Source organism: Hyla sarda, chromosome 4 (assembly GCF_029499605.1).
Source record: "Hyla sarda isolate aHylSar1 chromosome 4, aHylSar1.hap1, whole genome shotgun sequence".
Taxonomy (NCBI): domain Eukaryota; kingdom Metazoa; phylum Chordata; class Amphibia; order Anura; family Hylidae; genus Hyla; species Hyla sarda.
In genome coordinates, this window is record NC_079192.1 from 398810472 (window position 1) to 398834841 (window position 24370).

The 24370-nt window shown below is 43.1% G+C and overlaps 1 protein-coding gene across 5 annotated transcripts in view; it reads left to right on the forward strand.

The window, feature by feature from the left end:
* LOC130267456 (NAD-dependent protein deacetylase sirtuin-3-like) overlaps nt 1-24370 on the forward strand; it is a 49538-nt gene that overhangs the window by 2978 nt on the left and 22190 nt on the right. For 4 of the 5 annotated variants that reach the window (XM_056517304.1, XM_056517303.1, XM_056517302.1 and 1 more), the window contains exons 2-3: nt 18175-18424; nt 19858-20025. In XM_056517304.1, coding sequence (XP_056373279.1) covers nt 18186-18424; nt 19858-20025 — 407 coding nt within the window. In that variant the 5' untranslated portion in view covers nt 18175-18185. Of the gene's footprint in view, nt 1-9458; nt 9490-18174; nt 18425-19857; nt 20026-24370 lie in introns of those variants that run through there. The other variant, XM_056517301.1, reaches the window with a different exon arrangement.

A 24370-nucleotide genomic window follows, 5' to 3' on the forward strand; every position in this document is an offset into this window, starting at 1 on the left:
CCGCGATGTGTGGGAGTACACCATGCATGCGCAGTGACAAGCACATCGCTTCAGTGTGTCTGCTCGTAGCGGCGTATTACCGCTCCAAGCAGGTACCTGTAAAGGCGCCCTATAGCATTCCTTCAGCGGTGGATCTGCAGCGTAAAATACGCTGGGGATCCGCACGTGTGAACGTACGCTAAGGGTACGTTCACACGTACGCAGATCTGCTGCAGATTTCAATGTAAACTAAATGACTGATCACAGCTTCTAATCTGCAGTTACAAATTCTGCGCAGGATACTGTACGTGTGAACGTACCCTGAGGGTACAGTCACACAGGCGGATTTGCAGGTTTTTGAAAGGGGGTGGGCTCTTCTCGGCTGTCCGCAGCGGGAAACCTGCAAATAAATCCGCCCATGTGAACATACCCTAAGGGTGCGTTCACACTCTAGGAACTAGCAGTTGGTTTACTGGCTGCGGGAAACCCGCTGCAAGTTACGCTACTATTTATTTGAATGGGTTCGTGGACAGGCCACAGATGTTACACTATTGCAGACTGTCGGCGGACCCATTCAAATAAATGGTGGCGTAACTTTGCAGCAGGAAATCCGATGCTTGCTACTAGCATGTGAACGCACCCTAAGGGTACGTTCACACGCGCAGATTTTTTTGCGTATTTGAAAGTGGGTGGGCTCTTCTCGGCTGTCCGCAGCAGAATTTCCTCATCGGAAAATCTTCCACAAGCCCCATTGAAGTCAGTAGGGACTGTGGCGGATTTTCCGCAGCGTAAATTCCACCGTGGAAAATCTGCTGCGGACAGCCGAGAAGAGCCCACCCCACTTTCAAATACGCAGCGGAAAACCCGCGCGTGTGAAAGTAACCTTACAGCGTATTTTACGCTGCAGATCCGCCGCTGAAGGACCTCTGTATGGTGCCCTTAAATGTGCCTGCTCGGAGCAGCAATACGCCGCTCCGAGCAGACACACTGCGATGTGCGAGTCGCCGCGCATGCGCGCGGTGACTCGCACATCGCAGTGTGTCTACTCGTAGCAGCGTATTGCCACTCCGAGCAGGCACATATAAAGGCAGAATACAGAGGGTCCTTCAGCGGCGGATCCACAGCGATATACGTTGAACGTACCCTTAGGCAGTTTTTGTTCAAACAGTTGTTGCAAAACTACAACTCCTAGCATGCCTGAACAGCAAAAGGAAAGCAGATTATGTGGCTACCCATTGAAGTCGATGGGTTCCAGCTTGGGAATTGCAGTCCCCATGGACGTCAATGTATTCTGCCCAGATTTTACAAAAGAATGAGACAGATAATTAATTCAGCGGATGAATTCCCGTAGCAGAAATGTGATTCAACTGCCCTGGAATTCCTGAGCGGAATTTCAAAACAGAAATTGGCTCAAAAATTCTGTAGTGTGAACCCGGCCTAAAAGGTAACAAGAGTTAGGGCCCATTTACAGTACAAAATCTCCGTGCAGAGATTCAGTCTGGAGCAGGTGTCTGTAAAACAAATCGGCGCTAGGACAACTCGGAAACTCATTAGATGGCAGCCTCCGCAAAAAGGCTAGGTTCACACTCCGCTTTCAAATTCCATCCGAAAATGTTATTTCTGGAATGGGACGCTACGGAATAATGGCGGAGGAAGTTCCGCCGCCGAAAGAATGATCTTGCTTGTTTTTTCGAGAAACTCTGCCTGCCATACATTTCCGTCTATGGGGACAGCAATGTACATGTGGTCCTACCGCCAACTGAGATTCTTCAATATCAAACTAGCCAAAGAATTGACATGTTAAAGGGGCACTCCTGTGTTTTTTTATTTTATTTTTATTTATTTTTCAAATCAACTGGAGACAGAAATGTATTCAGATTTGTAAATTACTTCTATCCTTCCAGTACTTATCAGCTGCTGTATGCTCCACAGGAAGTTGTGTAGTTCTTTTCAGTCTGACTAGTGCTCTCTGCTGACCCCTTTGTCCATGTCAAGAACTGTCCATAGCAGGAGCAAATCCCCATAGCAAACCTCTCCTGCTCTGGACAGTTCCTGATACAGATAGTGGTGTCAGCAGAGAGCACTGTGGTCAGACAGAAAAGAACTATGTAACTTCCTCTGGAGCATACAGCAGCTGATAAGTACTGGAAGGATTAAGATTTTTATATAGAACTTATTTACAAATCTGTTATCCAGGAAAAAAAAAACATTTATATATCAACTGGCTCCAAAAAGTTAAACAGATTTGGAAATGACTTCTATTAAAAAAAATCTTTAATCCTTTCAGTACTTATGATCTGCTGAAGTTGAGTTGTTCTTTTCTGTCTAAGTGCTCTCTGATGACACCTGTCTCGGGAACCACTCAGTTTAAAAGCAAATCCCCATAGCAAACCTCTTCTACTCTGTGCAGTTCCCGAGACAAGCAGAGATGTCAGCAGAGAGCAGTGTGGCCAGACAGAAAACAACAACTCAACTTCAGCAGCTGATAATTATTGAAAGGATTGAGTTGTTGTTTTCTGTCTGGCCACACTGCTCTCTGCTGACATCTCTGCTTGTCTCGGGAACTGCACAGAGTAGAAGAGGTTTGCTATGGGGATTTGCTTTTAAACTGAGTGGTTCCCGAGACAGGTACATACATACACACACATACGTTGAGTTTTATACATATAAATGTGGCCCCACGCCTCCCACTTAAAGGGGTTATTCAGGAAAAAACTTTTTTTTATATATCAACTGGCTCCAGAAAGTAAAACAGATTTGTAAATGACTTCTATTAAAAAAAATCTTAATCCTTTCAGTACTTATGAGCTTCTGAAGTTAAGGCTGTTCTTTTCTGTCTAAGTGCTCTCTGATGACACGTGTCTCGGGAACCGCCCAGTTTAGAAGAGGTTTGCTATGGGGATTTGCTTCTAAACTGGGCGGTTCCCCAGACACGTGTCATCAGAGAGCACTTAGACAGAAAAGAACAACTCAACTTCAGCAGATCATAAGTACTGAAAGGATTAAAGATTTTTTTTAATAGAAGTCATTTCCAAATCTGTTTAACTTTTTGGAGCCAGTTGATATATAAAAAAAAGTTTTTTTTTTTTCCTGGATAACAGATTTGTAAATAAGTTCTATATAAAAATCTTAATCCTTCCAGTACTTATCAGCTGCTGAAGTTAAGATTTTTTTAATAGAAATAATTTACAAATCTGTTTAACTTTCTGGAGCCAGTTGATGGTGAGAGATAGATAGATAGATAGATAGATAGATAGATAGATATAAAAAATTGCTGGAATACCCCTTTAAAAAAAAAACATTGGTTTACCATAGGAGTACCCCCTATAATTCTTTCTGCAAAATCTGCTTGGAAATGTATTGCCGTCTATGGCAACATTTACTTATTATGAGCAATAGCTTTTTGTTACATTAGATTTCATCCTGTTGTTTACAGGGAATGTAGTCGAAAATGTCCTGTAATACTACAGTTTACCTGAAGATGGCAGCATAGTACTTTCAGACATTTTGTCTACTTACCGCAACTATGGGTTCAATCTCTAGTCTGAGAACCTTTCTGATACCGAAATGTGCAACACGTAACATAAAACACCGCAGCCAGTCTATAATGAAACGCTAAAAAAAAGTTTTTCACTCTTAATTGGCTTTTTTTTTTTTTCATACCCAATTTTTTAATTGAAATCCTTGGGCCACCTGATGAATGAATCAAGATTTGTAATATTAAAAAAATAATAAAAAAAAAAAGGTAAAAACACACAAAAACTGCATCTTCGGAGTGCAAAATGAGGGGGCAGTTTTTTTTATCAGGTGAAGGAAAAACACAAAAAAATAAGAATCAATAAAGAGAAGTTGGAAAAACAGAACTATTTTTTCTGAAAAAAAAAACAGCACCTCACCCGTCCTCAGGTTGTGCGCGGTATTACAACATGGCACCATTCACTTCAATGGAATTGAGCTGCAATACCGCACACAGCCTGAGGACAGGGGGTGGTGCTGTTTTTGTAATACATTGTCTCTGTTCCTATTACTTGATGACCTTTTAGAGTAGTGCATTGTTTCCCAACCAGGGTGCCTTCAGCTGTTGCCAAACTACAACTCCCAGCATGCCCGGACAGCCTTCGGCTGTCCGGGCATGCTGGGAGTTGTAGTTTTGCAACAGCTGGAGGTAGCCTGGTTGGGAAACACTGAGGTAGGGTCTCGCATAGCCCATCCGCAGCGGGTTTATGGCAGCTGATATTCGGCTTGCGTATTTTTGCGACGTGTGCAAATAGCCATAAAACACCCCTCTTGTCCATGGCCTGTGTATAGTATTGCAGCTCTATAAAATAAAATAAAAATGTGGTTAAAGGGGTTATCCAGGAAAAAACTTTTTTTATAGATCAACTGGCTCCAGAAAGTTAAGCAGATTTGTAAATTACTTCTATTAAAAAATCTTCATCCTTTCAGTACTTATGAGCTTCTGAAGTTAAGGTTGTTCTTTTCTGTCTAAGTGCTCTCTGATGACACGTGTCTCGGGAACCGCTCAGTTCAGAAGAGGATTGCTATAGGGATTTGCTTCTAAACTGGGCGGTTCCCGAGACACGGGTCATCAGGGAGCACTTAGACAGAAAAGAACAACCTTAACTTCAGAAGCTCATAAGTACTGAAAGGATTAAGATTTTTTAATAGAAGTAATTTACAAATCTGTTTAACTTTCTGGCGCCAGTTAATATAAAAAAAAAATCCTGGATAACCCCTTTAAGGCCGTTTTCACACGTGTGTTAAAGGGGTACTCCGATGGAAAACTTTTTTTTATTTTATTTTTTTAAATCGACTGGTGCCAGAAAGTTAAATAGATTTGTAAATTATTTCTATTAAAAAATCTTAATCCTTTCAGTACTTATCAGTTGCTGTATACTACAGAGGAAGCTAATTTCTTTTTGAATTTCTTTTCTGTCTGACCACAGTGCTCTCTGCTGACACCTCTGTCCATGTCAGGAAGTGTCCAGAGTAGGAACAATTCCCCATAGCAAACCTCTCCTGCTCTGGACAGTTCCTCACACGGACTGAAGTGTCAGCAGAGAGCACTGTAGTCAGACTGTAAATAAATTCAAAAAGAAAAGACCTTTCTCTGTATTATACAGCAGCTGATAAGTACTGAAAGGATTAAGATTTTTTAATAGAAGTAATTTACAAATCTGTTTCACTTTCTTGATCTAAAAAAATAAAACTTTCCACCAGAGTACCCCTTTAAATGCATGTATTTGTGTCCGTGTTCTGGGTGCAAGTCACAGTATAACCACCGTCTGGCCAAGACTTTGATGCAAACACAAAATGACGCCTGTAATACCCTCGTGTGAAACCTGACTAGAGCTGCAGTAACACACACAGCCCACAGACAAGAGTGGCGCTGTTTCCTGAGGTAAAAAAGTTTTCCAGTCTCGGAATACAACCAGGGCTGGTGCAAGGATTTTTGTCACCCTAGGCAAAAGCTAATTTTGCCGCCTCCTTAACTCCGCCCATTGGCTCGCACTACCTTAGCACTAAGGTGACACACTGTAACAAACCTCCTCCTCATGTAATTAGCTTTCTACTGGGGTGACACACTGTAACAAACCTCCTCCTCATGTAATCACCTTACTACTGGAGTGACACACTGTAACAACCCTCCTCCTCATGTAATCTCCTTACTAACACACTGTAACAAACCTCCTCCTCATGTAATCTCCTTACTACTGGGGTAACACACTGTAACAAACCTCCTCCTCATGTAATCACCTTACTACTGGGGTGACACACTGTAACAAACCTCCTCCTCATGTAATCACCTTACTACTGGGGTGACACACTGTAACAAACCTCCTCCTCATGTAATCTCCATACTACTGGGGTGACACACTGTAACAAACCTCCTCTTCATGCAATCTCCTTACTACTGGGGTGACACACTGTAACAACCCTCCTCCTCATGTAATCTCTTTACTAACACACTGTAACAAACCTCCTCTTCATGTAATCTCCTTACTACTGGAGTGACACACTGTGACAAACCTCCTCTTCATGTAATCTCCTTACTACTGGAGTGACACACTGTAACAACCCTCCTCCTCATGTAATCTCCTTACTAACACACTGTAACAAACCTCCTCCTCATGTAATTAGCCTACTACTGGGGTGACACACTGTAACAAACCTCCTCCTCATGTAATTGGCCTACTACTGGGGTGACACACTGTAACAAACCTCCTCCTCATGTAATCACCTTACTACTGTGGTGACACACTGTAACAAACCTCCTCCTCATGTAATCACCTTACTACTGGGGTGACACACTGTAACAAACCTCCTCCTCATGCTGCTGGCTGAGCGAGTGGTTCGGATGCTGGTCGTCTAACTTTCTTGTTGCAGCCAGAGCGGCGCCCCCCATCAAGAGGGCGCTCTAGGCAGCTGCCTATTTTGCCTATAGGCAGAGCCGACCCTGAATACAAACTAAATTTTTTTTTCTCCCCCCATAGATCTAATGGTAGGGACCCTACTCCCCCGGTCTCAGCGTTTTTAGTCTTTACTGTCTTTTTCACATACTGAAACTCTCCTTATATAATTAGATGAATTCCTATAAGTAGCTTATATGTCCGGGGCGGTGGGTATCACACGGTCTATTCACGAATCGGTTTGGTTTAGTCCGGACCAGCCTACACTGAAGGCAGATAACTACATGTTAAATCCGCCTAATCTCCCCGCATCTGTTTAAGGACGTATTTGGCCTTCAATTAATCGAAGGATTACAAAATGCCGCCATGTAGCAGATGTAAGGAGGCCTGCACTGTGTTTACTTTCGATAAAGTTTTATTTTTCTTAGCATGTTTAAAAAAAAAAAATATATATATATTTATATATACATATTATAATAAAATATTATAATAATAAAAATAATATAATAAAATAAAAATAATAATAATAAAAATAAAAATAATAATAATAATAATAATTAAAAAAATATAATAATAAATATATAATATTTAAAAAATTATATTTTTTTTATTTAATTTTTTTGTTTCTATTCCAGATTTTTTTTTGTAAGTGTCTATTTATTTTGGCAGGGGTTAGAGCCGAGCCTGTTGCTAGGTGCCACCATCACTCCAGGCTAATGTTTGCAGTGACTGCACTGAAGCAATTTGAGTCAATTTGTCTAAATTGTTGTGTGGGATTTTTTTTTTTTTTGGACATTCTGAATCGGATAAAAGCGCTGTCTGCTAAAAAAAATAAAAAATACAGGAGAGATACTGACTGCTCACTCTGCCGTGTCCCGGAATTGTTCCTCCCCATAGTTTCCTCATATCCTAGTGACCGTGTTAGTCTTTTTGACTGCTGGATAAAGTGTCTGTGTTGACGATTGGGAGGTCACATAAGTGGATCCTCTGTCCTAGAGTTGGGGTCACTTCTGTAAGGTCAACGCAATAATAATAGGTTCAATGTTAGTCATAAATTGATAGAAACTTTATTTTTTTCTTCTCTATAGATATATACAATATTAATTGGTTCCAGGATGACCATTGCATGTTGAGGCCATAACTCTGTGGGAACCTGGTAATTGGTTCTGAAGCCTCCAAAATGTCATCCAAAAATAGGAAAAAGTGAGGATTAAATAAAAATAAGTAGATAACGAATATAGATAAAGCAAATCCTTACATATAAAAGTAATAAAGATCTGCTGGGAGCTGTAATCACTGTCTGTGTAGAGGACAGGAGCTTCTTCAGGGTCCTGTACAGACCACACAGTGTCCTAAAAAAGTAACATGGAGTCGCCCTCACCTGTTGTCCAAAGGAGCAGCTAACCCTGGTCCAGGTAAAGAGTACAGAACATGTAATATCTCCCTGTACTGTAGGGGGCGCTACCAGACACCAGTCAGTGCATACACTTCAGTAATACAGGTAAAGTGTACAGAACATGTAATACCTCCCTGTACTGTAGGGGGCGCTACCAGACACCAGTCAGTGCATGCACTTCAGTAATACAGGGGTTTTACCAGTAAAATGCCCATTCTGATTGGTCGGTTCTTCCAGCCATTGACACGATTCACAGATCTGGACTGTCTGTACATTGTATGTTGAGTCTGGTTTCAACTTACAATGGTCCAGAAAAGATCATTGTATGTTGAAACTATTGTATGTTGAGGCCATTGTAAGTTGAGGGGTTACTGTACATATTTAATTTAGTGTAATATGAGATATACTATCTATCAATCTAATTTAATCTTACTCCGCCCCTAGACATCTTATCCTGTGGATAGGGGATAAGATGTCTGATCGCGGGGGTCCATCCGCTGGGGACCCATGCAATATCGGCTGCGGCACCCCAGACATGTGTATGGAGCGAACTACGCTCCGTGCCGGATGACTGGCAATGTGGGGCGGAGGCTTGTGACGTCACGGCTATGCCCCCTCAATTCAAGTCTATGGGAGGGGGCGTGACGGCAGTCACGCCCCGTCCCATAGACTTGCATTGAGGGGGCGTGGCCGTAACATCACGAGCCTTCGGTGCTGCACCCGATGCTCTAAACGAACACAGGGTGCAGCAGGGAGATTGCAGTGGTCCCCAGTGGTGGGACCCCTGCGATCAGACATCTTATCCCCTATCCAAAGGATAAGATGTCTAGGGGCGGAGTACCCCTTTAAAGGTGTACTCCCTTGGCAAAAATTTTATTTTATTTTTTTCAATCAACTGGTGCCAGAAAGTTAAACAGATTTGTAAATGACTTCTATCAAAAAAAATCTTAATCCTTCCAGTACTTTTTAGGGGCTGTATACTACTGAGGAAATTCTTATCTTTTTGGATTTCTCTGATGTCACGACCACAGTGCTCTCTACTGACCTCTGCTGTCCATTTTAGGAACTGTCCAGAGCAGCATATGTTTGCTATGGGGATTTTCTCCTACTCTGGACAGTTCCTAAAATGGACAGCAGAGGTCAGCAGAGAGCACTGTGGTTGTGACAAGAAGAAGAGAAATCCAAAAAGAAAAGCATTTCCTCTGTAGTATACAGCCCCTAAAAAGTACTGGAAGGATTAAGATATTTTTATAGAAATAATTTACAAATCTGTTTTAACTTTCTGGCACCAGTTGATTTAAAAAATAAAAAAATAAAAAAATGTACCCCTTTAAGGCCTTGTTCACATTGCCGTTGGAAAAAAAATTGTGCAAGCTCTGTTTTTAATTATTTTTTTATCTGTTAAAATCCTGTAAAATTACCGGGTCACTGTCTGATCCCATGAAAGTGAATGGGGGCCGTCAGGACCCCATAGTAGCCGTTTGCATCCGACCTGTTTCGGGGTCCGATCGGCTCAAAAAAAAAAATAAATAAAATAAATAAATAAATAAAAAGGCAGTGTGAACCCAGCATAAGTTAGCTTTGTATTCACACCTACTACTTACTGAGGAAGATTTGTAATTGTTCTTAAATGTAGACCGTTCTAAGGGTTTGTTCACACTACAGGATTTTTTATGCCAAGTTCCGTGTCCTTTCTGCTCCACGGTGAGTGGAAATAAGGCTGAATCGGCACTTTTTTTTAATTACAGTGGCGAGCACTGAAAACGAAGTCCCGTTGACTAATGGGATTGCTATTGTAAATGTAAATCTGCCATATGTGGCTGTAATACAGTGGTCTCCAGACTGTGGCCCTCCTGCTGTTGCAAAACTACAACTCTGGGCATGCTGGGAGTTGTAGTTTCCAACATCTGCAGGTCTTGGAGACCACTGTATTTCATGACGGCCATTTTCTACAGCATTTTCTGATGGGCTGTAGCTTCCTGCCGTGATCAGCTGATCGGTAGTGAAATGGATTGTCCAAGATCTATAGTCGGCCTCCGACCTCTGACCTCTGACTAGTCCATGGCTGATAAAAATCTGTCGGGGTCACCCCAGGGAGGGCTGTAAACTTGTCCTTGCTGTTTATTGTGGGGTTTTGTTCTTTTAGTTGTTGTTACTTTGCGATTCCCTTTAATGATTAGAAAGTGATGTAATGTGTGAGATTAGTCTTCCCTTCCTGTAAATGGTAATTACGACCAGTCTCCAGCGCCCTTGTGTAGAGGTGACCGTGCAAAAAAATTTTTGTTTTATCAATTTTCACTTGCACTTTACTGGGCCAATGTTATTTCGACTTTTTTTTTCTTCTTATTTTATATTTTTCAAACATAGAGGGAGATCATCAAGACCTGTGCAGAGGAAGAGCGGTGCAGTTGCCCATAGCAACCAATCAGATCGCTGCTTTCATTTTTTAAAAGACCTCTGAAAAATGAGAGAAGTGATCTGGTTGCTATAGGCAACTGCACCACTCTTTCTCTGCACAGATTTTGATGAATCTCCTCCTGTATCTGTGTTTATGTATATGTATAATATTATATAATATATATATATATGCATACACAGTCAATGACACTTCTGTGACATCACACTGTGCACTCAGGAAGCAACACTGATTGACAATCAATTTCACATGCTGTTGTGCAAATGGAACAGACAACAGGTGGAAATTATAGGCAATTAGCAAGACACCCCCAATAAAGGAGTGGTTCTGCAGGTGGTGACCACAGACCACTTCTCAGTTCCTATGCTTCCTGGCTGATGATTTGGTCACTTTTGAATGCTGGCGGTGCTTTCACTCTAGTGGTAGCATGAGACAGAGTCTACAACCTACACGAGTGGCTCAGGCAGTGCAGCTCATCCAGGATGGTACATCAATGCGAGCTGTGGCAAGAAGGTTTGCTGTGTCTGTCAGCGTAGTGTCCAGAGCATGGAGGCGCTACCAGGAGACAGGCCAGTACATCAGGAGACGTGGAGGAGGCCGAAGGAGGGCAACAACCCAGCAGCAGGACCGATACCTCTGCCTTTGTGCAAGGAGGAGCAGGAGGAGCACAGCCAGAGCCCTGCAAAATGACCTCCAGCAGGCCACAAATGTGCATGTGTCCACTCAAATAGTCAGAAACAGACTCCATGAGGGTGGTATGAGGGCCCGATGTGCACAAGTGGGGGTTGTACTTACAGCCCAACAGCATGCTGGATGTTTTGCATTTGCCAGAGAACACCAAGATTGGCAAATTCACCACTGGCACCCTGTGCTCTTCACGGATGAAAGCAGGTTCACACTGAGCACATGTGACAGAAGTGACAGAGTCTGGAGATGCCGTGGAGAACGTTCTGCTGCCTGCAACATCCTCCAGCATGACCGGTTTGGTGGTTGGTCAGTAAGGGTGGGGGGAGGGGGCATTTCTTTGGGGGGCCGCACCTCCATGTGCTTGCCAGAGGTAGCCTGACTGCCATTAGGTGCCGAGATCCTCAGACCTCTTGTGAGACCATATGCTGGTGCGGTTGGCCCTGGGTTCCTCCTAATACAAGACGATGCTAGACCTCATGTGGCTGGAGTGTGTCAGCAGTTCCTGCAAGAGGAAGGCATTGATGCTATGGACTGGCCCGCCCGTTCCCCAGACCCGAATCCGATTGAGCACATCTGGGACGTCTCGCTCCATCCACCAGACTGGACAGGAGTTGGCGGATGCTTTAGTCCAGGTCTGGGAGGACATTCCTCAGGAGACCATCCTCCACCTCATCAGGAGCATGCCCAGGCGTTGTAGGGAGTAGTGTTGCTCACGAATATTCGCGAATATAGCGCTATATATTCGTAATTACGAATATTTTTTTTTTTTTTTCACAGTACACATCACAGTGATCATCCCTCTCTGCTTCCAGCTTGTGTGGTGTAAAGAAGGCTCTAATACTACTGTGTGAGACTGGCGTGCGAATTTTCCCATATGCAAGTATTCGTTTATGCTAATTTTCGCATAAACGTATGTTCGCATATGTTGATTTGCATACGTGAAATTTCGCTTATGTTAATGTTCGCATATGCTAATTTTCGCATATACTAATGTTCGCAAATGTAGATTTTCGCATGCGCATATTTTCCGCTTAAATTAATGTTCGCATATGCTAATGTTCGCACATGATCGCAAATGTAGATTTTTCGCATAATTTTTGCTTACATTAATGTTCGCATATGCAAATTTTCGCATGAGTGAATTTCGTATATGTTGATTTTCGCATACGTGAATTTTCGCTTATTAATGTTCGCATTTGCTAATTTTCGCATATACTAATGTTCGCAAATGTAGATTTTTTTTTCGTATACAGCAATGTTTCGCTAGAATTAATGTTCGCATATGCTAATTTTCGCATGTACGAATTTTCTCATATATTTATTTTCGTACATGTTAATTTTCGTATATGCGAAAATAAGACGAAAATATTACGAATATGCGAATATATGACGAATATTCGTCCATATATTCGCACATTCGAATATGACCTATGCCGCTCAACACTAGTAGGGATTACAAATATTTTGGGGGTTGTTTCGCATATGCTAATTTTTGTATATGCAAATTTTGACATGTTAAATTTTGCATACGCGAATTTCACATATGCGAAAATAAAACGAGAATATTACGAATATGCGAATATGCGCGAATATATGACGAATATTCGTCCGGATATTCGCGAATTCGAATATGGCCTATGCTGCTCAACACTAGTAGGGAGGTCATACGCACACTAGTGTTGCTCGCGAATATCGCATATTCGCGAATATAGCACTATATATTCGTAATTACGAAATATATATATATACCTTTTTTTTTTTTTTTTTTTTCTCTCGCAGTACACATCACAGTGATCATCCCTCTCTGCTTCCAGCTTGTGTGGTGTAAAGAAGGTTGTAATAGTACTGTGTGAAACTGTAATGTTCGCATATGCGAATTTGCGCCTATGTTAATTTTTATGCAAATGTTCGCATGCGCGTTTTTTTCCCCCTCGCATGCGAAAATAAAACGAGGATATTACGGATATGCGAATATTCGCGAATATATGACCTATGGCCTATGGAAATATGGCCTATGCTGCTCAACACTAACGGACACGTGGAGGCCACACACACTACTGAGCCTCATTGTGACTTGTATTAAGGACATTACATAAAGTTGGATCAGCCTGTAGTGCGGTTTTCCACTGTGATTTTGAGTGTGACTCCATATCCAGATCTCCATGGGTTGATAAATTTGATTTCCATTGATCATTTTTGTGTGATTTTGTTGTCAGCGCATTCAGCTATGTAAAGACGAAAGTATTTCATACGATTAGTTCATTCATTCAGATCTAGGGTGTGTTATCTTAGTGTTCCCTTTATTATTTTGAGGTGTGTGTGTGTTAGTGTTAGTGTTAGTGTTAGTGCCACCTACCTCATCCCTGATGTACTTTTACAGCAATATATTTTCTGTGTAAAAAGGATTATCCAGGATTAGAAAAACATAGCTGCACAGAGTTAAAAACAGTGCCACGCCTTCCATCAGGCTGTCTGCAGTATTACAACTGTGCACCATTCACATCAATGAAACTGAATTGCAATACCACACAAAAACTGATGTTTATTTAATCATTTTGCACATTTTACAACTGTTGCGTGTGTCAGAATTTTGGCGCATTTTTTTCAGTAAATCCCCCCCCCCCGTTACATACCTTTTTTTTTATATTTCTCTTTCTTTCATCTGTAGCATTTTGCTATTTCCAGCTGTATTTGCTGACACACAGTTTGGCCCCCTCCTTACCCCCTTCCTCCTTTTTATATCCCTCAGTTTCTTCTCTCTGGCCTCCACCCCTCGCAGGTTTTAAAGCATCTACAGCTGTGTCCTTTATTAACAATGCCATTCTCTCCACTACAAGGGGGAAGAGCCGAGATATATTACAGTCATTACCTCTGTCAAAAGGTGACCATTTTAAAACCCCTCCACTTTTCACTGGGAAAAGTTTCTTTTCACAATAGAAGTTTTTTGCTTTTTTTGTGTGTTTTTTGGCTTGCATCTTAAATATAGGTCACTTGGCTCCACTTGGTGGTGCAGATACAGTGGTCCCTAAAGTTACAATATTAAAGGGGTACTCCGGTGAAAACCTTTTTTTTCTTTTAAATCAGCTGGTTGCAGAAAGTTAAACATATTTGTAAATTACTTCTATTAAAAAATCTTAATCCTTCCTGTACTTATTAGCTGCTGAATACTACAGAGGAAATTCTTTTCTTTTTGGAATGCTCTCTGATGACATCACGAGCACAGTTCTCTCTGCTGACGTTATTATAATAAGAACGCTTTATTTATTGTTGTCCTTAGTGGGATTTGAACCCAAGTCCCCAGCACTGTAAGGCAGCAGTGCTAACCACTGAGCCACCATACTGCCCTTAGCATACATCTGCTATGCATGGTTGCTAAAATGGACAGAGATGTCAGCAGAGAGCACTGTGCTCGTGATGTCATCAGTGTTCCAAAAAGAAAGGAATTTCCTCTGTAGCATTCAGCAGCTAATAAGTACTGGAAGGATTAAGATTTTTTAATAGAAGTCATTTACAAATATGTTTAACTTTCTGCCACCAGTTGATTTAAAAGAAAAAAGGTTTTCACCGGAGTACCCCTTTAATTGGTTCCAGGACGACCATTGTATGTTGAGACCAGAACTCTATGGAAACCTGGTAATTGGTTCTAAAGCCACCAAAATGTCATCCAAAAATAGGAAAAAGTGAGAATTAAATAAAAATAAGTAGATAACTAATACAGATAAAGCAAATCCTTATATATAAAAGTAATAAAGATCTGCTGGGAGCTGTAAATCACTGTCTATGTCAGTGTTTCCCAACCAGGGTGCCACCAGCTGTTGCAAAACCACAACTCCCAGCATGCCCGGACAGCCAAAGGCTGTCCGGGCATGCTGGAAGTTGTAGTTTTGCAACAGCTGGGGGAACCCTGCTTGGGAAACACTGGTCTATGTAGAGGACAGGAGCTTCTTCAGGGTCCTGTACAGTACACAATGTCCTAAAAAAGTTACATGGAGCCGCCCTCACCTGGTGTCCAAAAGAGCAGTTAATTCTGGTACAGGTAAAGAGTACAGAACATGTACTGTAGGGGGCGCTACCAGACACCAGTCAGTGCATACGCTTTAGTAATACAGGAGTTTTACCAGTAAATGCCCATTCTGATTGGTCAGTTCATTGACATGTTTCACAGATCTGGACTGTCCATAGCATTGTATGTCGAGTCTGGTTTCAACTTACAATGGTCTTTTCTGGACCATTGTATGTTGAAACCATTGTATGTTGAGGCCATTGTAAGTTGAGGGATCACTGTATAAGGGTTCAAAGCTAAGAACAAGTCCTGGACATATTGCGGCTTGAACGTCCTGTTGTACCAATGCTACCGCCAGATAAATCCTTGCTAAGAGGAATACAAAACAGGAACACTTCGTATTCCTTCTTACTTATATATTTGGATTGTTGTTTTTTCACAGTTCCGAACCCCAAAAGGAAGCAAGGTGTACATATGCACCCTGTGTCTGCTACTGGACCTTAAAGCGAGCTCAGGAGCTGGTGAGTAATGGCTGCTATAAACAGCCAGGACTCGCCGCTCATTCTGGACCTTAACCTTTTTAGATCCTTCGATCAAAGTTGATTTGTGGGGTCTAAAAGTGTAAAATACGTGTGCTGGTTAGCTCAGGGGGGTTGATCTGGACCCCTGAAGTGCAATCACGGGGCCCTGATCAGCTAAAATGGCAACCGGAGGCCTGCAGGTTACCTCCGTCACACTCGGTGATCCTGCTACTGTGCAGGCTGGCTCAACCAGGCTGTACAAGAAGGGCGCCTATAACACTGATCAGTGCTATAGCATAGCATTGCACAGTGTTTGTAATTGGAATGGTCAATGACGTAAACGAGAAAAAAAAAATGTATTAATAAATAAAAGTCCAGCATTGCTGATTTTTATTTTTTATTTATTTTTTTGGTCACTTTTTATGTACCAGAAAAAAGATTTATAAAAATCATCAAAAAGTCTGATCAAAGCAAAAATGGTACAGATTAAAAACTACAAATCATTGTGCAAAAAATGTGTTACAGGGATCATAAGAGGACAATTTTTCATTATAAAAAGTTAGAAAAGTAATAAAATAAAATAAAACAGAACTATTCTAAATTGGGTGTCGTAATCGTATGGACCTACAGAATAAAGATAACGTCATTATAACCATAAAGGGCACTATGTAGGAAAAAAATCCCAAAAGTTCCAAACTTGTGGTTTTGTGTGTGTGTGTGTGTGTGTGTTTTTTTTTATTTTTATTTTTTTACCCTTGTTGTAGATTACATGGTAAAATGCGTGATGTAAATACAAAGTAAAATTTGCCCCGCATAAAACATGTCCTCATATTGACCTGTAAGGGGGGAACTAAAAAAAAGACTTTTAAAGGGGTTATCCAGGAAAAAACTTTTTTTTTAATGTATTTTTTTTTTTATCAACTGGCTCCAGAAAGTTAAACAGATTTGTAAATTACTTCTATTAAAAAAGTCTTAATCCTTTCAATAATGATCAGCTGCTGAAGTTGAGTTGTTCTTTTCTGTCTGGCAACAGTGCTCTCTGCTGACATCTCTGCTTGTCTCGGGAACTGCACAGAGTAGAAGAGGTTTGCTATGGGGATTATCTTCTACTCTGGACAGTTCCTGAGACAGGTGTCATCAAAGAGCACTTAGACAGAAAAGAACAACTCAATTTCAGCAGCTTATAAGTACTGAAAGGATTAAGATTTTTTAAATAGAAGTAATTTACAAATCTGTTTAACTTTCTGGAGCCAGTTGAGATATATATCTATCTATCTATCTAAGTTTTTCCTGGATAACCCCTTTATTTATTTAAAGGCAAGGTGGAAATTTGCTGCATCCTTAAGGTAAAATGGTCTATGGTAAAATAGTACAAATTATGTAGAATTGGAACTTATTTTCCACAGGAATCTGCTGTGGAATTTATTACAGCTTACTATTTTACTAGCGGACTCTTCCAGAAGAATGAACACAATCACTCTTCTACCCAGGGCTGATGCAAGGATTTTTGCCACCCTAGACATAAGCTAAAGGTGGCAGCAGAGAGCACTGTGATCAGACTGGAAAGAACTACACAACTTCCTCTTGAGCATACAGCAGCTAAGTAGTACTAAAAGGATTAAGATTTTTATATAGAAGTAATTTACAAATCTATATAACTTTCTGGCATCTGTTGATTTGAAAACTTTTTTCCCACCGGAGTACCCCTTTTAAGAACAAAAGGATTGGGTGTCGGAATTAAAAATGCCCATTTCTTCTTTCAGGGGAAGAGTCAGCACAACCCCATACATGTAAAATAGTTGGGGACTCCCACTGATTTCGGCAGGTTTACAGACTTTAATCATAGAGGTATCTTAAAGGGGTACTCCACTGGAAAACATTTATTCATTTTATAAAAAATTTTTTTAAATCAACTGGTGTCAGAAAGTTAAACAGATTTGTAAATTACTTCTATTAAAAAAATCTTAACCCTTCCAGTAATGATCAGCTGCTGTATGTTCTAAAGGAAGTTCTTTTCTTTTTGAATTTCCTTTCTATCTGACCACAGTGCTCTCTGCTGACACCTCTGTCCATTTTAGAACTGTCCGGAGTGTGAGCAAACCCCCATAGCAAAGCTATTCTGCTCTGCACCGTTCCTAAAATGGACAGAGGTGTCAGCAGAGAGCACTGTGGTCAGGCAAAGGAAATTCAAAAAGAAAAAAACTTCACATTTACAAATCTGTTTCTGGCACCAGTTGATTTTAAAAACTACCTGTGTCAAATAGTATAATAAAGCAATTTGCCAATATAATGGTATATTAGCCATAGTGCACAGATCTTCCATATCTGGCTTGTCGCTGTGACATCACATCACACTCTCTGAATGCAGAGCTCCTGTCCCTGCTCCCCTCCTGTCTGCTCAGGATAAGACCAGCAATGCGAAGAGGTGGAGCTCATATTACTGCTCATTACTTCTCAGATAAGACAGCAGTGGGCCTGTTCTGAAGGAAACCACTGTGACTGAGAGAGGCTTCTGGATGCCTTTTTAAGTCTAGTCGTTTTTCTTTTGTTTTTGTTTTCTTTAACCCATCCAGCAGTTTTTGCTTGAATGTCGACCATGTGTTTGTTTTTTGTTTTTTTTAAGGGATGAAAATATGACCAAAAAACTCTAAAAAGCTGCCATTCTTCTTTTATAGTATAGTGTTTTGTAAATTTAGCATAAAAGCATGTGTGTTTTGTAAAAATAATATAATATTTTTTTTATTTTATTTTTTTACTTCCAGAGCTAGAAACTATGAACAGTGTTACCTCCACTCTCACACCTTCAAAAATGGCCCCGGATTGTCTTGAAAAATCGAGAAAGAAATCTTGGAAGCAGACTTCTGCTTCTTCAACTAGCACATCTGATCTTAAAACCAAAGGACAAAAATGTGGAACCTCAAAAGCTACATCAAAGCCGGGACAAGCCCCAGGGGATCTCCTAGCAAAGGACATTAATAAACTCTCTATGGCCGAGAAGCAAAATCCTAAAAGGTGAGTTAAAAAAAAAAAAGTTCAATATATACTTCTGTGAAATACAAAATGTGCACATATCCAAAAGAACTAGAGTTCAAAGTGACATGGTCAGATAAACACCACAACAGTCTACCCCCCATGATAAAGATCATATGATTAAAAAAAAAAAAAAAACATAAAGTTCAGTTTATATCCCTATTGTGTCCTTACTGTGTTGATCCAGAAGAAATCAGAAAAAAAAAAAACAAATGAGGCTGAAATAATTCATTTCCTACTCCAATATAGGCATCAGAACAAATCCCTGGATTAACCTGGAATCTTATTACTCCCCAGAAATGCATCCAGGTCCCTCATGATCTTTAGAGTTCCCCATGACCCCCTCCTCTGGGAGAGAATTCCACAGTCTCACTGCTCTTACAGTAAAGAACCCCGTCTGTGCTGGTGTAGAAACCTTCTTTCCTCTAGATGTAGAGGATGCCTCCTTGTTATAGATACAGTCCTGGGTATAAATAGATCATTGAGAGATCTCTGTACTGTCCCCCTGATATATTTATACATAGTTATTAGGTCGCCCCTAAGTTTTCTTTTTTCTAAACTAAATAACCCTAATTCTGATAATCTTTCTGATGTGGTTCTGACTGCTGGGATCTCCTGTACAGGGCCCTGGCTCTGCTCTGCTAATGCGCGTTTCGCGTACCCAGCATGTCACCTGGTCTAACCCCCCCCCCTATTCATCTCTATGGAAGAGACACATGAATGCTGTTTCCACCTCTCCCATAGGGATAAATGGAGGGGACATGTTTCGAACAGCTGACTTGCTGGGTGAGAAACGTTATTTACTGGAGCAGAACCAGGGCCCTGTATGGGAGATCGTGGGGGGGGGGGGGGGGGGGGCAGCGGTTGGACTCCCCACGATTAGACAGATACACACATACATACATATATATATATATAACTGTGGGGCAGCACAACCAGAAAAAAGGTGAAACAGGTGATGGGTGCCAGCAGTCTGTTGTCCCAGGTGACGGGTCAAAGGTAGATAGTCAATTTAAAAAATTCCGCAGCACACCAAAAATAAATGCAAAAGTGGTGGATTTATTAGCCTGACGGCATAGCGACGTTTCGGTTGCCGCTTGCAGCCTTTCTCAAGCTTTGGCTGCAAGTGGCCAGCCGAAACGTCGCTATGCCGTCAGGCTAATAAATCCACCACTTTTGCATTTATTTTTGGTGTGCTGCGGAATTTTTGAATATATATATATATATATATATAAATTTTTTTTTTTTTTTTTTTCTGGAAATCTTCACTGAGCCAGTTACTTACCCACTTACACACATTCTCCCTCAGCTCAAGCATTCTCATTTTATATACTAACCTTTTATTTGGCTTTGTATCAAATGCTTTGGAGACATACAGATTTTATTTACATTTTTTGCTTTTTTTTTTTTTTAAGAATTCATCAGCTGGGCAAAAAAATTCCCCAACCCCGAAGTCAATCGTTACCCCTAAAATGTTCTGGACTGGCAGATATTGCTGATCTGATTTTGAAGAATTTTTGCAGGAAGATCATTGTGATGGTTGGAGCTGGTATAAGTACAGCAAGTGGCATACCTGACTTCAGGTGAGGTGCTCCTGTTGGGATCAGCCAATCTGCCAATGCAAGGGTAAAATCTCAATTTAGAACTTGTATCTGGGGGTAGAAGGAGGTGGAAGTGGTAGTGGGTAGAAGGACGTAGTGGTTGTAGGAGGTAGAAGAAAGAAGTAATAGTAGTGGTAGTGGGTAGAAGGTAGTGGTACTGGTGGTAGTGTGGTGTCCAGTGGATGTTAGTAAGAATACCTGATCACTTTGTGATGCCAGGGCACCGTTATCCTATACATGGTCCGAGGTTGGGGACAGCTTCTCCTGGGCCAGGAGGGAAGTGGTAGTGGGGAAGGGGGGAGGGGTAGAGGGAAGTGGTAGTGGGGAAGGGGAGAGGGGTAGAGGGAAGTGGTAGTGGGGAAGGGGGGAGGGGTAGAGGGAAGTGGTAGTGGAGAAGGGGGGAGGGGTAGAGGGAAGTGGTAGTGGGGAAGGGGGAGGGGTAGAGGGAAGTGGTAGTGGGGAAGGGGGGAGGGGTAGAGGGGTAGAAGGAAGTGGTGGTAGAGTTGAATGAAAAATGTTGACCATGCTTATGTCCATAGGCTGTCTCGGTCTTAGTCACCTGAACGCGTTTGAGCTGCAGTACCAGATACCACTATAGGACCAGTGTGGCGCTGTACTTAAGAAAAAATAGTGTTTGCATTTCTTTTTTATGTTTGACAACTTGTAAATTATAAATCTAGATTTTCCTAGCTTGTGACGGAAAATATTAGTTATATGAAGACAGGAGGCGAGTATCTTATGCATTATTCTTTCTTTAATAATGCCCATAGCAGAACACTTTGGTAATCAATTTAATAAAAGAAAAAACTTAAACTACAACTCCCAGCAGTCCTAGGGCCACAGTAGTCACTCCTCCTCCGTAGCCCCTATATAAGTACTGCCCCCATATAGGTCTTCCTCTTTCTTCATGCGAATCAGAACCGCACAAAAACGACTCTATCCGGACATCCACAGTTGCCCGCAAACACTCGGTCCTTCGACCTCGGGCAACAGAAGCCTAGATGGCAGGGAAGACCCAACTTCGTCCCAACGGGGACTGTAGAGAACCCAAACAGCCGGAAACCGACAGGTCAACCAAACTCAGGAACACCGCCTCTGCGTTCAATATCCTGTAAAGAGAACAAAAGTCGTAATAGGGTGGGTAGGGAGGGAAGATACTCGCCTCCTGTCTTCATATAACTAATATTTTCCGTCACAAGCTAGGAAAATCTAGATTTATATATCAGACAGGAGGCTCATATCTTATGCAAGTTCAAAGCTAACAACTAGCTATGACAGAAAAACAATAAACAGCCAGAGCATTATAAGACCGACATAGACACATGGTCCTCCGGCCGGAAGTAGAAATGACGGAAGGTGGTGTCTGAAGACCAATCAGCCGCCATCAATAAGTCTGAGAGGGAGCCCCCTGCTGTGACTATCTTCGTAGCCATAGCACCCCTGGACGAGTGAGCTCCAAACAGAGATACATCAATACCCGCCATGTCCATGGCGGAACGTACCCAACGCGCTAGAGTAGCGGAGGCAACTGGACGATGGGGTCTGACATAAGAGACGAGGAGCTGAGGGGAATCCGGAGAGCGCAGATCTGCCGTCTGCGATTCGTACGCCTGTGGGCAACGAACAACGCAAAGCTTCGGATGCGCAGGAAAAAACGGATAAAAAACCGAATGAATACCCGTCTTGGTCCTACGGACCACCGAGAATTTCACTCCCTGAGGCGAAAATTGTCGCCTAGAGACGTCCAAAGCCTTCACGTCGGAGACACGTTTGATGGACACCAAACATAGAAGGACCGTCAACTTATATGACAACAGTTTCAGGGAAAGATCGTCATTGTCCGTCCACGAAGCAAACATATCGAGCAACCTGGAGACATCCCAGGTCGAATGATACCTAGGCCTAGGGGGACGTTGAAATTTTATGCCGCGCAAAAGTCTACAAACCAGCGGGTGCTTGCCAATCGGTAGGGAGTCCACTGGGCAATGGTAGGCCGCAATAGCCGATCGGTATACGTTAATGGAACTATAGGACTTGCCAGATTCAAAAGAATCTGCCAGGTAGTTCACCACTACAGACACAGGTGCATGTACGGGATCAACTTGCCGTTGATCACACCAACGAACCCAGAGCCTCCAGGCTGATCGATAAGCCGATCTAGTCCCGGGGGCCCAGGCCAGGGCGAGGAGATCCCTAGCTGATCTTGAAAGCTCCTGATCCGCGTCTGAGACCCCGAAACCAACCACGCTAGGAGAGGCAGTTTGCCCTCCATCACCAGAGGATGGAGATCCCCGGTCGGGTTGGCGAGAAGGTGTGGAATGTGGGGTAGCACTCTGGGGTAATCCACGGCCATCCCCAGAAGGAGAGGGAACCATGGTTGCGTCGGCCACCAAGGAGTGATCAGCACAACCGTCGCTCTCTGGTTCGTCGCATGCAGGAGAACCCGGGGGATCAATTGGAAGGGAGGAAAAGCATAATGCGTTCCCGTCGGCCAGACGAGGCGGAGAGCGTCTACCGCAGATGCCTCTGGGTCCGGTCTCCAGCTGAAAAAATGGGGCAGCTGGCGGTTGAGGCGGGACACGAAAAGGTCCACGTGTAACGGACCCCACAGTCGCCGCAATTGCAGGAAGACAGAGCGATCCAGCCGCCAATCGCTGGAATCGAGGAGATAGCGAGAATTCCAATCGGCCACCGTATTGGAGACCCCTGGAATGTACTCCGCTACCGGGATAATGTTGCGGGCCAGGCAAAAATGCCAGAAGTCTTTGGCAAGGTCCGCCAGGATCTTGGATCTGGTACCCCCCAAGCGGTTGACGTATTGGACCGCCGCCACGTTGTCCATGCGTAGTAACACACAACAATTGGACGAACGAGGCATGAAACTCTTGACGGCAAAATATGCTGCCAGAAGCTCCAATGCATTGATATGCAGGTCGATCTCCTTGACGGACCAAGTCCCTCCTGTGGAAATCTCCCCGCATCGAGCGCCCCAGCCAAGTCGGCTCGCGTCCGACTCTATGATGACGTCTGGGCATGGGTGGAAGATGGCTTTGCCGTTCCACTCGACGGCATGACGAAGCCACCAATGTAACTCTTCGATAGCAGCCGGACAAAGGGGTACCTTGTCCGCATATCTGAGGCCCTGGCGCAGATGCAAGATCTTGAGCCTCTGAAGGGCTCGGTAGTGCAAGGGGGCCGGAAAGATGGCTTGTATGGAAGCCGCCAGGAGACCCACCAGGCGCGCCAGAATCCATAACGATAAGCAACCTTTGCGCAAAACCGCCCTGATTTCTTTGCGGATCAGGGCTAGTTTGGACTTGGGGAGTCGCAGCAGTGCGCGATTGGTGTCCACCAAGAAACCCAGGAATTCCATCTCTTGACCTGGAATCAGGACCGACTTTTCTCGGTTGATTATGAAGCCCAGAGAATGTAGTAGTGATATCGCCCACGACATGTGAAGGGAGGCCTGAGTTTTGGAACGGGCCATGATGAGAAGGTCGTCTAAGTAAATGATCAGACGAACCCCCCTGCTCCTCAGAGCCGCTACCACCGGTTTCATCAGTTTGGTGAAACACCACGGGGCGGACGATAGGCCGAACGGGAGGCAGGTAAATTGCCACATGCGGCCCTTCCAAAGGAATCGGAGGAACTGTTGTGTATGGGGACGGTGAGGTAGGCGTCCTTTAAGTCCACCTTCACCAGCCAGTCTCCTGGCATCAGGAGGTCCCGGAGGGAATGAATTCCCTCCATCTTGAAATGGCGATACCTGACGTTGGTTTAGGTCTCGTAGATTTATGACCGGACGATAGCCGCCCCCTTTTTTCTTCACGAGGAAGAGGTTGCTTACGAACCCTAGGGAGGATGGATTGGATTCCACGATCGCATGTTTGAACAGGAGATCCCGTACCTCGTTGTCTATGAGGGCAACGTTTTGGTCGGAAAAGTGAATAGGAGGTGGGATGGCACCCAGCATCGGCAAGGATTGGAATTCTATGTGAAATCCCCCCACTGTCTGAAGAATCCATACGTCTGCTGTAATCGCAGACCAGGCGTGGGTAAAATACATCAGTCGACCCCCCCCACAGGTATGTGAGACTGAGGAATGGAAGGTACACTCACCGGTAGGAGGGCGAGAACGGGGGTATCCACGTCCGCCACGACCTCTCCAGGGTCGGCCTCGAGGAGGGAAGAATGGTGATGGTTGAACCACGGGTACTGTGTATGAAGGGGGAGTCTGTGGATATTGGTATTGGGCGAAGGCTCTGCCCTGTGGCCTATAGGGAGCAGAACGGCCGGCAGATCGGCCTCTACTTCTGCCGGCCCGGGG